Source organism: Homalodisca vitripennis, chromosome 7 (genome assembly GCF_021130785.1).
Source record: "Homalodisca vitripennis isolate AUS2020 chromosome 7, UT_GWSS_2.1, whole genome shotgun sequence".
NCBI classification, from domain to species: Eukaryota; Metazoa; Arthropoda; class Insecta; order Hemiptera; family Cicadellidae; genus Homalodisca; species Homalodisca vitripennis.
The window spans coordinates 41,891,420-41,910,110 of NC_060213.1; the positions used below are offsets into that span (position 1 = coordinate 41,891,420).

Here is an 18,691-nt window from a genome sequence, read left to right on the forward strand (position 1 = left end):
ATTTTAATCTTTAACTGTTTGCTAGAAATATAATTGATTTAAAACTTATTTTAGGAAACATATATCGCTTCATATCATGTTGTTCATTATTTACCGTTACATTGAACAATATTCGAACGTACAACTACTAGGACGAAAAAAATATTTTTGAAATCTTTATGTGTCTAAATGTCTTTGCATCTCATAGGTTAATATCTCTTGTGTTAGCAAAATCCATATTGACTCAAAAAACATGATTTTACTTGTATTAATGACAAAATTAATATAAAAACTATAATTTATTAAAATAATAGAAACAGTTTGTTTTAAACATCCTAATTAACGGACATGTTAGTTTCAACAATTAATTCAAATTGATATAGTATAAATGACTAATTCAGCAGAACAGACACTCACCATTGAGTATATGGACTCTGATACTAGCAGAGTTAGCATTGGACGGGTCACACGTGTAGACGCCATTGTCTGTGTGAACAGCATTCTGTATTAGCAGCCTGCTGGTGGTAATGATACCTTTCTCCGTCAGCAGACTTACGCCTCCCCGCGGCGAGTCAAAGTTAATAACCTGTTACAAAGAAAAGAAAATACACCTCTGTTACTAAGCTATACATTTCTGTATCCTCAGCTGGTGGTTGTGCTTACGAGATATACAGCTTATTGGTGGTGTTCACCATTGATCGTAAGGAGAATCACTCCTCTCCTCGTTGTTTATAACCGGTTATTTTGTTACTTGTACAATAGCATTCACCTCTAATACAACATGTATTTAGACTATATTTATTGAACAGAGTTCTCTACAATGTATTATATATATATATATATATATATATATATATATATATATATATATATATACCTGTGGCTAAATTGTACTATGACTAAACCAATATTGACTCTATTGTATATCCATTTACAAGCGAGCATATTTATAACAGACGAGTCAATAATTTTGAACACTTTTATAACTGTTACGATCCCGAGTATTGCTCCTTATTCTGTTACTTAACAAGTTCGCTTCTAGAGCTTAACTTCATTGCTATGTCATTACATATCTTTTTATTGGCGATTCGAGAACATTCAAATTTGAGGACTTACTAGACAAGCAATAAAAGGGCAAGTTTCTCAAATCTAAAGAACTGACCAAACCCACTGAGAAATTTTTCTTTAACGACGCTATTCATGTAATATCCTTTTTGTTATTGTCAGGTATTTCGAATTTTCGGTTACATTAACCTGTAACAGGGCTTGACGTAGTTATCGGTAACATTCGTGTACCTCTGTCTGCTTCGTCTCTTTTTTCCAAACAGTGCAAATGCGAAAGGTGATGTAAATTCCTGAAACCTCGAATCCTTTTCCAACATTTATTTGACAAATTTCCTTTCTAGACTATCTTAGTCACACCCGAATTATAAAATACTAAGCTTCTTTAAACATAAGTGTTGCACCCACTGTTACCGGTTTATTCCGAGAATAATGAATCTACAAAATATGTATTTATCTTAAAAATGAACCTAAATATAATATTTCTAAACCTAAACCTAAATGGAATTAAAATTACAAATCAGACACTAATATGTACTGAAACAATGTTAATATTATCTATATTGTATATCTACTTACACACGACTCATTTAACACTGGCACAGTCAATACCTTATTACGCAATTGCAACTGCAACGATCGCGAGTGTTACTACTAATTCAATCACTTAAAAGGTTCCTCTCTGGAGCTCAACTCACTCGCTGCGTCGTCTTTTTATGGTTTTGGCGCTTCGAGAATATAACATATTAATGCAAAAGTAGTGAAGGGTCGCGGTGCCCACCCACGCTTCGTGATGTAAGAGCGGCGTGGACGGGTCAGAGCACAGGAACTGACGTAACCCACTGTACGCTCTCTCCCCAATGATGATATGTATCATTTATCCCTTTTGTTATTGTATATCAATTGTTCGGTCACATTCTAAAGCTGCAGATCATGCAGTCATTTCTATTGTCAGTGTTTTACTACTGCTACTCTGCATACGGAAATGGTATTCGGGGTGGGATGCTTGTAGAATTCAGAAAGTTCAAAACTTGTCCGTTAGGTGCAATCTAGTCTGAATCGGCAGGATCATGTATCCTCCTTTAGAGATAAAGTGGGATGGCCCTAAAAAGACGTATGCAGGGTCCTGACAAACTGCATGTCTCACAAATTCCTATGTCTTGGGGAGCTTTGGTATCCTGGACACAAACTGTCGTATCGGGAAGAGATCACTGAAAAGGAGGTCCCCCCAAAACTGAAAGCTTCACTTTCCTCAAGTGCGGCTTGAGGTCGGAAGGAGAAGTTTCATTTACTTTGGCCCAACCTTGTATAATGACCTTCTTTACACTATAAAGTCTTATGCTCCAGCATGTTTAAAAAGAAAATGAAAATATTATACAACATCAGCAAGTAATATGTTAATACAGGATTTGTATATTAAGTAGTGAAGTTGTTTAGTTAATTCAAATAAATACTATGCTTACAAATTGAAATACACGTGTCATATACAGTTAGAATAAATATTAAATCGCAAAAAGTAATTGCTGCCCCAGGATTCAAAACCGGATCTCTTACTTGCATCGTTGACGGGCTACCACTAAACCAAAGATCCTATATACATTCAGGTATTAGTTTTATAATTCAGGGAAGCGTAAGAGGCCTGTGATTTTCATGGTCTTGGTAATATGTTGTTATCGCAAAAGAATAATACGTTTACTAATATTTATAACGGAAGTTAACTAAGTAAAGAATCAATGAATGAATAACTTTTTCTTAAACATGACCTTACCTCTCGGTTGTGACTCCATAGCATTATGGGTGGAGGCTCAGGAGCGAACCTGACCAAACATGTCAAGTTGATCGTACTTCCTTTGTTGATGAATAATTCTGGTCCTCCCAGAATATCTGTTATTGGCTCTGGAAAAGAATATAAAGTTTTAGGTATGCTATGAATAATGCCACATAGTATTTCAAAACCTAATAAACATTTGGGATAAACAAATCTAAATGTTTTTTCTATTAGTATAATATATTATACATAAAACTATGTATATTTTCATAATGTAAATGTTTACATACATTAAAAACGGTATTCTGCGTACAAGAAAATCATTAATTTAAGTGTATTTTTTGTCACAAAATAACTGTTACGGACCAAATTAGAACATTTTGTATCGTACTCTAGAATAACAAACATTTTAAAACCTTTTCTTCTACCTAATTACTAGTATAACAGTACAGTAGTAGCTAATACTGATTTAAATCGCTATAATATCTACTTAATATTAAGTAACAGAATATATTAAATAGTAAATAGTTAGTTAGGTTCTGCACACATCATAGTAACTTAAACTAGCATTCCTACACGTGCTTCAAAAGTTTAATTATAATTTATTTATAAACGTTTTTAGGTTACTTTTATAATTTACTCAGAGATACTGAGTCATGATCAAGGAGCAATTTTAATATTATTCTGTTCAAAGCATCCAAGAAAAATACTGGAAAACATGGTTTATATTTACACGTAGTTAAATGTACTCACTTATTACGTAAAGCCGTGTGTTATAGCTTGTATGAAAGAAACTGGACTTGCCGGACATTTGCCATCGTTCAGTGATAGAGAAAACTAGTAACACAGTATAACCATTTTTACTGATTTTTGTTTCACTGAACGATGGCAAATGTCCGGAATAAACTATTTTTTTTTCAAAATCCTTCCATCGTCAAAAATAAACTTAAAATAAAAAATAGCTGGTATGTTTGATTATTTTTTCTGACTGCATTAATATGTGATATTGAAAATACATGACTTTATCACTCCATGAGCCTAGAGCCAATTTGCATAGTATAAGCATACAACTTGATTTTTCGTTAAATAAATTTAAAAATATCACTTAAGAAAAACATTGATTATCAGGCGTGTTAACATTTTCTAATTAATCATAAGAGAATATCTAAAGTTTTAAAATTATGAAATAAAAAAATTCTATAATGGTATTATTCTTACCTTTCCACATTTTTATCGAAAGGTACACCACGTCAATTAATGTTAAAAGACCACCAGTTGATTATGTTTACAGACTTTTAAAGTAATGATTTTCATTCTTTTTATCTAGGTGTTTCAATATGATAAGCACAGTAATTATAATGTGCGGCACGCTGAGTGTAATGTCTTCACTGTTACTTGTTTTAAAAAAGGTCGGTTTACTTTTCACTCTAGCTTATACTTACCAACAACATTGAGATATACAGGGTGGCCGATAGGTGGTGTGGTGCTGATCTGACACTCGTAAATGCCCGTGTCTTTCTTTTGTGGATATCGTATCCTGAGTGTCCAGTCCTCAGTGTGTGGCGAGTGTACGGCCTCGAACCTCTGGTCGCTGGTGTAGGTGTACCTGCCTACTGTCAACAGGTGGATGTCACGGTGTCTGACCCATGAGACCTGGACAGTAGTTACATCACTCTTAATAACATCAATTAGCAGTTTGTAATTGGTGTTACCATATCATTTTATAATAATAAATTGTAGTAATTGTAATGAAAAGTTGTAATTTATCTTCCTTAAGTTAACAAAAATTTTTAACTATACAATACTCAAATGAAGCGACTTCAAGCGTGACTAAATCTTGGATGACCAGTCCTGGAGATTACCTTGCAAACAGCCTGTCCCTGAATAAAGAATAATTGTTTATAAGTCTCTTTTAATCCCTAGGTTAAATTGGTATTCAGAGCCCCTATTTCTATACTGCATAAAATGTGTATAAATTTCAGAGTCAGAAACTTCAAAACCACTATTTTAACAAATATCAAACTTTTTATTGGCACATAATATAAATTAAGATCTCTGTCTCTTTTTACGATGCAATAAAATACATAAAGTGTATATTTTATTATTGTACTTTTATCATTAAATATAACATTTACCTAAATTTAATAAACTTAATGTTTAACAGACGTATGCGTTTGTTTTATTTTATCAAACATTGAAATGATTGAGTACTAAATGATTTCGTATTTCACTATAAATGTTTATTTTCTTGTGTGCATTTGAAATTTGTTAAATATAACTTTACTACTGACAAAATATATTAGTCTAAGGGGTTTTAAAACGTACAATAAAACAATTCAAAATGTTATAAATACATAACAACCATGTTTCTACGTCAAAGATAACTTGGTAATAATGTGTGAAGTTTAAATTTGTATAAGGACATATATTAAAGCTCGTTAACAATATAGTCGCTATAACCAACATTCCTAAAATATGTACAGCATAAAGAAAGTAGAAAACATACTAATTAGTGTAATAATAAGTTTATATGCCAATAATTATAGCAAACTTTACCGTCCTATTCCCCAGGTTCTTGACCCTACAGATGAGGTAAGCGGTCTTGCCCACGAGACCCGTGAGGTTGCTGGGGATGGAAGTGTCGAAGGAGGGCCCGGTGCCTGGAGTGGGGAAGTCCTGAAGAAAATCCGTACGAAATCTCCTGGATCCATCGGCACCTGTCCAGACACAAGAAATATTATTTTCCTCGTTATTTTGTGCGAAAACCCTAGAAAAAATAGATTGACAAATATTTCTAGATACATTTTATTTCAATAATTATTTTATCAAACATACGGTGTACTGAAACGTCATGAAGAGGTTGTTAAGTATGAATTGTAAAAATAAATGGAGAAATAATTGTAATTTAAAGTAAAAGGTTTGTAAAGACTGACCCAAAGTAAGGGGAGCAAACTTCGTATAGACTAAATTAAATTAATTTTTATTTTTTATTGTATGCTTAAGTCAGTTAAATAGCTTTTAATTGCACAGAACGAAATCATACTATAAAGTGTAAAAGACTCTACGAACAAGACTGAAGATAATAATTATAACAAGGCTGTTCATTGTGTTGGCCTGAGAGTTCAAAACTGTTGTAAGCACATAAACCTGTTCGCTCCCCTAATACATTTACAAGAATTGTTGATAGCATTTTACCATAGTTTTATACGTTTGAATGAACAATAACTTTTTTGTACTTGTAAAAATAATTTGTAATTAAGGAAGGATACGTTCTTTCAATATCCATTGTTATTTATGCTATGAATTGTTTTTAAATTAATATTATTTTATTATTAGCCATTACTAAGTAAAACAAATTAAGCCCCTGTATTTTTTAGCGTATTCCATTTAAAAAATAAGAGACTATTTGTACGTGGAAAATAATTTGTAATTAAGGAAGGATACGTTCTTTTAATATCCATTGTTATTTATGCTATGAAACGTTTTTAAATTAATATAATTTTTTTATTTTACATTACTAAGTCAAATAAATTAAGCCCCTGTGTTTTTTAGCATATTCCATTAAAAAATAAGAGGCATATTTGTAACTTACATAACTTTTCACTAAAACTCCTATATTTTATTACTAATTTTAGTAAGACTACTTCATATTTTTGTAAAAGACTTAGACAAGGCTACAGAAATGAAGTTTAAGATATTGACAATTAACATACATTTAAATACTATACATGATTTGAATTAGCCCTATTAATGTTACGTTTACAAAGTAGTGGAGGAAAAATATTCTTGTCATCGTAAAATCACAAATACAATCTGGAGTGGGAAGGTCCTTTATTACATCATACTTTAGTTATCTAATTTCTTTCAAAATTTTACTTAATTTAATTTATTTGTTATTTAATCTAGGGAGAACATTAGAAATAAATACCTTCTTAAAACAGATAATAAAGATTTGAAATAGAAAGTGTAGCTTTAAGATGATATTAAATCATCTCTCTGACACACTGTAGCCGCCCCCTCACCATCTCCAGGCTAAGGCACAAAGTCAGCAGGTCTCAGATGGGATGACGTCAGCCATTTGTCAATCTACAAGAGCACACGATCCTCTTCCAGCTGTGTCTTGATGGGTTATTTCCTTACCTGTTAACTTACTGTGTCGCAGTTTTGTCTTCTCCTGTATTTAAAACTTATCTCATGTTTTTAGGATCGGAGAATTTAGAGAAAAACTTTAAACTTTTCATAACGTCCCTGCTTTTGCTCTGTGCTGTAGAACTGTATCTTTACATAGAAATACATAAAAATTAAAGTATGTACTAAGGTCGCGTTACTTAAATGTAATACATTTTACGAAAAGTTTTATAGATATAAAAGTGTGCTACAAATAGCGTAGAGAGGTTAGAAGCATTATCATGAAAGATTTATTTTTCTATAGGCCTATACGTTTTACAGTTGTGATATTTTTAAGCTTTGAATGTGTGCAATAGTGAAATAAATAGCATAAAAAATTGGCCGTGAATTTAACTAATGTGGTGACTAAGTTAATTTTCTTAACGAGTTTAAACTTTTTAGGCCTTTTTAGACATTTAGCGTGTTCACAACTCTTATACTATAGTATTTTGGTGGATTTAGGCTCTGGGTGTCATATTCGGTTAATTTATGCATATATTTATGAGAGTTTTACGTTTTAGAAATTTGAAATAACCGGTTTTGGACTAAGAAATGTTCCTTTAAAAAAGTCTTTAATTAATATCTCGTACGAAAATTCGTAACCCTGTACCTGTATGTTAATGAAACTAAACAATTACATAACGGGTTATAGAATTTATTAAATCATTCTAAAGTGAACTGGATTTATAAAAATGTTTTTGCAAACATTAGGCCAATTAGAACAACTTTCATCAAAATTAACGTGTACTTTGCATTTAAAAACGTACAACAAATAAAACATTTTATTATTATTTTCCTTTCTACGTAATAAAATATCAGTAGTCTAATATGAAACTTTCTACAAATAGCATTCAAATAAAATTAAAACTTACCTTGATGTACGAGAAGTACAAGAAGTAAAGTCCAAGCCATGAAAAAGTTCTCGTTCATCTGAACTTTGTCCTTGAAAGTTTCATGTTTGGAAACATCAATGTGGCAGGGAAGAAATGCTATTCCAGAACTCAAAAGTAGAACTGCATTTCATTATAACTTTAAATTCCTGTTAGATATGTTTGTGGTCCATATGGTTCTGTTATATCTTACTAACTTTTATTTTAACTGAAAAGTAGTTTCTTCTCATTGTGGTATCTCAAAGTGAAGTAATCTTCAAAATCATCCATCCGTTCCCAAACATTGCTTAAGAACCTAAAACAACACATATATGTCTCAGTCGGCCTATGAAATTCTTACTAATATTTAAAATGCATTTTTGAATATAAATAGAACAATCTATAGACTATTTCTTACAATAGCTTGTCCTTTGTGAAGGTAGCTATAACATCGAAGCACTTTGGAGATAAGCTCTTCAAGGAGACATCTCTTTATCGGCTTTGATCGAGTATCGCACAAGGGAGAACCTAATGCATTATTTATCACAGACAATGGAAAGATAAACCTATCCTCTACTCTTTGGAAAATCTATATTTTGTCCCTCTGAATATTTGTGACACTGCAATGAATTCACTATTTGCTATTTAATAAGACATATTTCATGCATAATATTGAAGTTAGTTTGCTCAACTGCCTGTTTTATACAGTATGAAATAAAAAAAGTTTTTAACTATTTGAAAAAGGTATAGATATAGTAGGTTTTATTTATATCATTGATGAAAGACCATGCTATTTCTAAAAATAGTTCAGGGATTTCAAACAGGGCATATATCGATAGGCTTATTTAGTACTATGGATAATCTCGTACAATAAAACAGCCCTTTCATATTAGTGGAATCGTCGCGTTGACCGTCTGTATGAGTCGATATGAGCTCGATCATTATCCGGTAGTCCTCTCGTTTGTAGTACGAGTCTCGTCTTAGAACTGGACGCGCTATGAAGTAGCAGACGCGGGTTTCTTCCCGCTCTACCAAGGTGCTTGGGTATTGAACCCCTTGGTATACCTAGATGGCTGTAATAATACTGTACTTGGTCCTTATACCCTTTCTAAACGCGGTTACTGTAGTATTATCGATTTGAATTAGTCTCGTGTGCGATAGACGGATACATTCCCTCTAACTTTTATCCTACCTCGATGCCAATGTCTGTTTTTAGTGACAAAAGAGAGGTATCGTAAGTGGCTCGTTCGTCTATTAATCCTGCTACTGCCCTGGATACCTTAAACGAGCTGAAAATGCTCTCCTTGGATGAAGCGAAGCATAAACTAAGACAACGTCGGTAACTTGGCATCATTGCATAAACACTGCTCTGCTATCTATGTCCCTTCTATTCCGTCTTTTATCTTAATCTAAAATCTACAAAAGATCAATTTTGTTGGTTTTTAACGAGATTATATTATATAGACCTATGAACATTAATATAGTTTATTTTTAAATTTTAGTGTAAACGATGCTATTAAACTGGTTTTTGTTCCCTAGATGAAACTGGATATATATATAGTTTTGCTGATGTTTAATTTAAGTTAATTTAAATTGAACCACTGATTTAAACTTTGATATATATTGTTCTCGCCTATGCCAAGTATTCTTTACAATTTTGTTGTAAAGTGCGTAATTTCGTTTCATAATGGAATACCGTTTAGGCTGTAATGCATTGTTTTTTGCAGTACTATTTTTGATCTGGAAAACTCGTCAAATGTTTTCCCCCCTCGTCTACAAAGTGTAAATTATTGATTAGGTCAATAGTCGATAAAAGCAGTTTTTCCTTTGTGCAGTAAAATATTAAAACCTATTTTATTAGGTCATATTAAGTATTACTAATACCAATCCAAATCCTATTCGTAACAGTTATTCCTATTGGTTACTCAAGCCTTTTACTGAGGCGGACTAAACTCCCTGTTTTGATGCATAAATAGTCATGCTGAGCTGATCTCTAACTAAAAGTAAACTTGACTCTATTAAACCTATTAATTTTGCACATATCCCTCTATCTCGGACATCTTAGTATTGTTTACTTTTTATAATCTTAAAAGATTAAAGTTTAATCATTTTTTTAATATCTACCGACTCGCCTAGTACATTTTGAATATTTTTTGTTTTATATTTCTCTTCTGTGTAATTTTGTTAAAAAATTGTTCATCATACCTCGTTTATTGAATTTAAAAAATTTACAGTTTTCCATTCTGTAAATTAGTAATTGTTTTCTTGTCTGCATTGTAACTGCATTGTTTTTTCTTGACTTAAAACACTGCATTTTATATCTCTTCCTCCCAATTACATAATGAGAGTTAAATGATCAACACAAATAAATTATTGAGGACTTTACCTAAAACATTTAAAATAAAAATCTTTAACAAACGGTCAGTTTTTAAATTATATTGTTTTTAATTCTCTTTCCTTTCATATAAATTAGTGTCCAATAATAAAATCAATGCATTGAGAACATTTCTTTATCCGAAGTTTAAGATTTACTTCTTTTTATTGAGATATTCTTCAGAAAAAATTGTCACAGGAATAATAAGTAAATATTAGTATATGGCCATTAAATTACATTCTATGATTTTTACGTGTGTACATGTTCGAACAGTATTTGCAATTTACGCCAATGTCTTTTCCAATAATTTTAAAAGCATGGAACTTAATTTGAAATCATTTAAATGTTTTGTATAAACATTGTAGATTATAATTTATTTTCTTTATATTTATTATTTATAATGTTTTTCTTCATGGACCTTAACCATGAAAAACTAAGTCTAATAAATTTTGTTCTTAGTAACTTCTTTTATTTTTAATATTCCATTGGAAGGGAGTGTTTTACCATCGGGGAGTTTTGAGTCAGGAGGATTCTTTTGCTAGTTATAATACTATACAAATTGTACATAGACGTTAATATTCCTTGATTTTCTCTTTATATATGTTATCTTAAAAATGCAAGTCATTTCATATTTTAAAATAATCTTATTACAATAAACACTTAAAAGTATATTGTTTGTAACCACTTGATTTTAACGCTAATTATTAAAAAATATTTGACAATACTTTCCAAATTTTCTTATATAAATTTGTTATTACATGCAGCTGAAAGCCTTATCTTAGTATTAAAATATATTAGTATATTTTTAAAGTTCTAAAAGGTTTGCCTACTCTACAATTTCCTAATGAAATTTTCCTCTTCATGACAAGAAGTGGATAGTATTATATCATTTCTAAAACAAACAATAACTCACTTAAAAATGCCCATTACATATGAAACATACACGAAACAAGCAGCTCTAGGCTAAGTCACGTGTTGTTTATTGTTAAGGATGGTTTATTATTCAACACCCCTGTTTGTTACGTGAGTTCGCTGCGCTCTCCGTCCTTGTTTTTTAAACGAGGTTCAACTTGAAGTCGCACGAGTAGGTGTAAGTTTATTCGAGAGATTTTTCCAAGCTTTTATGTCGCTGTTATGTCCATTTTGTTGCCAGGAGCAACATTATTCGTAGACGCTTATGTATGTCACGATGTATAAAAGGTTTACGAACGGCATATACTGAATTATAGTTACATACAGCAGTTATAGTTATGAAATAATTTTATAAATGTATCTATAATTCCAATAAGATAAAGAAAATGTGTAACTTGACCTACTATGAGAGATTAAAACCTATTTATAAAGTTAAAAATTTGTGAGGTAAAATTTTTACTGTAGCTTTCCCCAACCTATGTTTTGTAATTTCTTGTAAATTATGTTTTAAATTAATTTTACTCGTTCAAATACTCCTTAAATTTTGCTTAGCTTTAAATAGATTTATGTACTTTCTTAAACTTTTTTAAATTTAATAAAATTTTGCTTGTATAATTAGTATAAATCACTTAATATTTCTTTGACAATCTATGATAATAAAGATATTTGCAAATTATAAATCATGGATTTTGTAATACTTTGAATAAAAACTACAAATGTTAGTATTATTTTATTTTCGAACGATTCCAACAGTTTTAAAAATTAAATATTGTTCAAATATTAAACCTACTTAGTTGCGGTTGTATAATAAATAGGTTTTTTTTCAACAGATATAATAGTTCTAGTTATCAAATTTATTTAGATTACATGCTTTTAGAATCTAGCTTAAACACAAAAATTATGAACAGTACCAAGAATATGAATAATTTTTTCCAAATTAAATAGAAAGGTTATCTGTAAAAGTTATAATATCATTATAAAAAGTCATTTTGCAATAGAAATAAAACAGTACTGTTTTAATATAGCACAAATTGTATACGTAAAGCACAGTACACTCTTGCAACGATTTAAAAATTATTCATCGTAAATAATATTATATTTCTCATCTAGATATTATTATTTTTTCAACAATTAGAAAGCATTCTCGGTCCTGTTAGCCGTTAAGTAGCTTTTGAAACTATTTACATGTTTCATACATGATATAGTTGTATATTGTTCTAACGGAGTACTGAGGTGACAGTTGTTTATAACACAAAAAATGACAGTATAATCTGCAAAGAGTCATAGCAGGTTTCATGCTACTCTTTCAATGGCTTTTAATAAAATCAGTTCCGTAATATAATGTATAAGAGGAAAATTATGGGTCCAGAGACAGATCACTGAGGAACTCCTGTATTGATAACATCCGAAATCCAAAAAGAATTCTAGAAATTATTGCGGATTTCAACAAATTGAACGCACCCTAGCAAGTGAGCATTAAACCATTGAAGTACCAATCCTCGAAATTCATAACTTTCAAGTTTATTAATATTAAGATGACGATCTACAACTCAAAATGCCCTATTGAGGTTACATCTATAGCCAAGGGTGTGCTCTTTAGAATTAAGAGTTGATATAATTCTATTTATACAGTTAGCTTCACCAATATGGATTTAGTTCAAATAAAAGTTACGAGTATGTACACGTTATTTGTGAATATCTTTAAAATTGTATGCTGTCTTCTTTTGGTAGCATGCAGAATAATGTAATATTTCCAGATTATCCAATGGAATTTTGCATTGATTAGTTACATAAGGATGGTTAAATTAATATCAAAGGGATGTCACTAGCAGTACAAGCAGATCGAACGTTACATTGATAGATTGGTAAGGGTATGGTGTGGTGGGGAAGGGGAGGTTGTCTTGTCCCTGAGCGATGTTTGCTGTTCACATAGATATCGGTTGAATAAACCAAATACTACGGATTTCATCCGTTCAAAGTAATAATGGTAACTTATTTTAAATAGTTCTTTTTCATAAAAATTCTGTATGATAAATATGGAAATTGTAACATTATTTTATCAAGATAAGTTTTATTAACTATTTTCAAATCTCTACTTAATTTGTTTTATAAGAATAGTTTATAAATATATCGTTGTCATTGCTAATTTTGGAAATAACTATTACCTAATTTAATGTACAGAGTGAGAAATCCAACCGGATATCTATGTTTGAAAGCACTTATTACAATCAATTATTCTTTAATTAAAGATTTAATAATCCATCATAACACAAACTACAGTATTTGAATTCAATTTCACCTCTTATTTTACATAATAATCCAATGCCATATAACATTGTGTTATAAATAAGGATATTTTCTTTTATCCTTTACGTTTAATATATATAATATATACTATAATGTTCAATAAATCTTATCCTCATTTACATTTTCCACAACGTAGTAAGTGTACCAAATTGTAAACCACTTTATAATATGGTGCAATTAATATAAGCTTTTATGAGTTATTGCTTGGGTACGTACAGATGAGACTGACAAATTTTCTAGGATCTGTAGCTAATGCAGTTCCCGGCTTATTGGTTTTTCATCAATTCAGATCTCAGGTAGATCCAACACAATCCAACTAATTCTGTTACTTTTGATGTTTGGGTGCATCTATAGATTTGTCACCACATTACATTCTAAAGGTACTACTTCAAATATCGTTTTTAACACTGAAAGTGTACTCATTATGCACATGGAGTGTACATATTTTTTACCACATTACGTACATTATGAATTAATACAAAGTTTAACAGGCAAAAGTACAGCTTATAAACAGATAGTGTGGGTAATTTTAACTAACAGGTTACCTACGGTTTCAGTGAAAACTACATAAATTTTAAAGGTTAATTCTAAACACTATTGGCATGTATTCTTTTATATACTTAATATGTTTAAATAATATATGTAGAAAACTAAAAGTGTACAGTCTTTGAATTTCAATAAGAATTAATTTTATTCTACGTCAATAATATGGTAATTTTTGAGAATAATTGTAGTCGATTGTACTATTATGTACGTTGAAAATTCATGAAAGTTTATAGGATTTGTGATGCAATCACAGTTACATCATTTTAACTATTTAGTATACCATACCGAGGCCACAAATAGGTATGTTTGCCTTTTAACTATCAGTTGAAGTACCGCTTTAATGTTGAATCCCTTGCAAAATACTCTAACAAATTCATTGCTAATTCATCAAAGCTGTAATCCCTACTAACCAAACAGGACCCAACTAGAAGTGTAACATAACTTCTTGTAATGTAAGACTGCACTTAATATTTGGAAATCTTTCTAGATTTAAATATACAATACATTGTCCTTTTAATTGTGTTCTAGAGCAAATTTATAGATAAATGTAATTGTTAAAATTTCGATTTAATGCTAACTTGTATGTATAAAGTGTTTTCACTACCACTTAACCATCAAGGGGATCCCTTTATAATCGTGTAAATCAATTTAAAATGTAAACTGTAAGCAACTATATTAGTATGTAATAAAAAATATTGCTAGGGCAAATATTAACTTGCAAAATGATTTGTATCTTAAATCAGTCTATCTTATTTTCATAAGGTGGTTTTCTTCGTCTATCACGTATTAAAATTTGTCGCATGGAAATGCACGGAGTTCGTTGCTGTTGAGCAACCTTTGGAAACAGAAAATTGGATCCACGTCTTTAGTTAGTTTCATGTCCTTTATGTAGTGAGTGCTTATTGTCGCAGCGATTAATGTATAAACCAATATAGCACCTTCCTCGTGGTCTAATGTTATCTTGATATCCTAACGGAACTATCTACGAAATAACAGAATAACTAGGATAAACTGATGACAGGAATAAATCCCCATTAGAAATTAGGAGAGGAAAATATAGATTCGATATTACCAATTACTAGTTATTCTAATAATTATATATAATATATATATAAAATATATATATATATATAGCACTAATTAGACTGTTCGTTGTGTTATTGTAGAATTAAGTTTTGTACAAACTGCACTAGTAATGGTAAAATTTAAGGTTAGAAATTAGAATGAATTCCGTATTTATAACTAAGCTATAGAAAATACTTTGAAAGGATTTGCAGTAGTCTTTTACCTTGTCCATTTTAATGATAAATAAGTGTCTCGGCTGGAGGAACAAAGTATTTGTAATCAGAAATGGATTTTGTTGGTAATTACAACAAGTACGGATCAATTAAGACAACATATTTTAAAGACACGCACTAGAATAATATATTGAACAAATATATACAAAGTCAATATTATCCAGAGATTTGTTTTGTTTTAAACCATCAGCTTTAGTATTATGACTAGGTAACTTACAAAATATCAATCTTTCAGTTATTATAAATTTTTATTTCAATTTATTGATCGAAAACCATCATTACACTAAGTGAGAGGTTTTGTTATAATAAATTGTATATTGTAAAAACTTTGGAATTATTAAATATTATGGTGTTTAATCATCCGTTAGGTTAAACAAAACAGTAGAACAATATACTTGTAGGAAGACCCATTGTAAAAATTATAATAGCGACTTTAACGCTAAATCCAACTTTTAGAAAGTAACAAATAAAGAACAGATAGTTTATCTCAAAATGTAAATCTCAGAACTATTAAACCTGTATTCCAACATTATCAACCATAGCATACCTAAGCAATTAGTTAAACAAAAATGTTTTTATAGAACTATAACATTTAAATGAAAAGTATAGAAATTCCCCTTCACATTAAATTCAAACGGCTAGGAGACTGAAAGTCGTATGGTCACCGTTTATAGTGTATGTTATAGATTGAACATAAACTTCGCTAATATAGTTACGTTGATAACCCATTATAATTATGTATGTCAGTCTCATTTTCAAGAAGCGTGTGAGGTAATGTTTCAAATTTATTAAAAAAATGTCTCTTTTAAATGTAAGTAAATTATTAGGCTATATAGTTTTACTGTTTATAAACAAAAAATAATACTGTGATTAATTTTAGACAGTTCAAAGGACTATAATATGGATTATTTAAAAAATGACTAAAGCAACTCTTGCATTTTAAGTCAGTTTACTATTGAGCAAGATATACAAAATATATGATTAGACATCACCTTCTATGTCAAAATTATATAGGACCTTCTTTGACAGCATTGGTATATGGTAGTGTAACTTATTACCATACTCTATACACTATATTAGTGCAATTACGCTTTATTATTTGAACATACTTCATTAATATAAAGCTTTTTGAGTTATTATAGCTTTATTAAAAGTACGTTGTCTGCATGAGTTAATTAAATCAATATTTAAATAAATATATATCCTCACGTAACTTACCTTAATATTCTTACACTTCTATTTCAATGGTTTATATCTGAAACAAATAAGTTAAATTCACAAAATTTTATCTAAGATAGTTTATGATATCCTACATTTACAATAAGAGCCTCCTTATAAAAGTTATTCACGAAATGATTACCCCTAACAGTTTTTTTATTTAGATTTTATAAACTTTGTGAGATGAAAACAAAATCAGTCCCAGGAATATTATCTAAATACAAGTGCTTGAAATTAAATACGGTAGCAAGTAGATTAACTTAAATACATCGCTACTAATAGTAATTATATTGTCTACACTTTAAATCATCTCGTATAAAAACGTTATAACTCGTTACCGTTCCAAAATGTCACCTGACCTCTCGTGGTACGGATAAAAGGTGAGAGCTCATTATTGCCGTACCTTACTTAATAGCATTTAATGAGTCACTTCATGTGTATCTTATATAAAGGTACAAGGTAAATATGTGACTAATATATTGAGAACCTCACTAGGCCAGTAAAGTCGTTGAACAGCGTTCAGATTAGTAACTACTTTCCCTTCACTAACGCACTTTATAGTACATTACAAACATTATTATAAATAATATGGGTGCAATATCTCTTTTTATACAAGTTTATACAAGTTGCTACTAATATTGAGATTTATCTTTTATAATAAATATTATGCTAATTACGCAAATCATTTAATATCACTTTACATGTTTTATAAGCAAATTTTAGAAACCAATATTTTGTTCACTATGGTACTGTCAACACCAACTTACTTTCAAAATAAATGGTTTTGTGAGATAATACAATTTACAATACATTTTATATGAAATTTTAACCATTTAACCACGTTTTATGTTTTGCGTAATAACGATTTTTATTAGTGTAATGGAATGAAACAAAACAAATGAATTAAATTTTACAGACGGAAGATTTATTTACGAGATATAAATTATTAATTTTATTCAGTAGCGAAACTGATGAAGGTTGCACAGTGTATAAAAGAAAATATTATATATTCAATTTATTTCTGCAATTCGAATCTTCTATATTACAATGAAACGCAGGTTGTGCCACCCACTCCACTCTGTTTCCTTTCAAACTCTGCGAGCTTTAAAATCGAGGACTGAAATGAATATAAAATCAAAAGAGAATGCTTTTCAGTAGAAACTATGATTGACTGCTTTATTGACGTCATCAGCTAAGCAATTTACGACTGATTACCATATGAAATAGGGAAAGAATATTACTAAAATGATATTATATTTTTATATTTATCATAACACCTTAAGAAATATAACCATTATAAGTAATAGTTTATAGAAAAGAATAACTTTTTTCAGTGCCCCTATTTAGTGATATTTGCAACATCAAAAGTGTAGGGTCCACAAAACTCTGATTTATTTCTGAATTTAAGAACTGAGAATTTACTGATTTAACTATAGACAATACAATTTTAAAATAAGTGTATAGATTTAGGCTATAAATTACTGCAGTATTCACTAAATAAAGTGTAAAAAATTTTTAAATTAAAGAAAGCCTTAGGAGTAAACCCGGTCACCCTCAATTCTTTTACACTGAACAAACTTTTACATCTTAATTGGCTTGAATATACTATAAAAATAACTGTTTTGAATTGCAATATATACAAAAATGCACTGTTTAGGCCGTAAATTACGCAATTCCTCACTGTTTATCGTATGTAGATACTAAACAAAAACAATTATTTATCTAAATAATGTTTTCTATTATGAAAAATAGCTTTCAGGAAAATTAAATGTAATACATAGATGGATTTCTTCTTGCTATAATACGCATTTTAGTAGAACCTGTAAAAGGTAACAAAAGATTTATGTTACTTAAATGTATAGATCTTGATAGCAGCGGTATAACTCTGACTGCATATGTCTAGATGATCAGGTAAAATGTATTGGTCGAAAGGTCTACTTGGAATTTGGCTCTGTTAATTTTAAAGTTTAGAAGCTTAAGCATGAAGGAGTATTTTTTTCGCTGCCTGCTTCGAATATACGAGGCTGGAAAAGAGCTAGTTTCTTTTTGCTCCGAGCTGAAATGACAAAAATAGACCCTGTGTCCTCAAGGGATCTGTAGATTATGCAATGCATACTTCGAACCTTGTCCACCTTGAAGATCCAGTAATTGTGGAAGTAGCTTTAAGGTCCTTTATTATCTCGTGGATTAA

At 30.2% G+C, this 18,691-nt stretch overlaps 1 protein-coding gene across 1 annotated transcript in view; it reads right to left on the bottom strand.

Annotated features, from left to right (window-relative positions):
• LOC124366692 (zwei Ig domain protein zig-8-like) overlaps positions 1-18,691 on the bottom strand; it is a 57,605-nt gene that overhangs the window by 1,529 nt on the left and 37,385 nt on the right. Inside the window, exons 2-6 of the mRNA XM_046823291.1 lie at positions 7,849-7,965; positions 5,366-5,526; positions 4,252-4,462; positions 2,810-2,937; positions 397-565 (exon numbers count right to left, since the gene is read on the bottom strand). Of these exons, the coding sequence (XP_046679247.1) occupies positions 397-565; positions 2,810-2,937; positions 4,252-4,462; positions 5,366-5,526; positions 7,849-7,965 (786 nt within the window). The remainder of the gene's footprint in view (positions 1-396; positions 566-2,809; positions 2,938-4,251; positions 4,463-5,365; positions 5,527-7,848; positions 7,966-18,691) is intronic.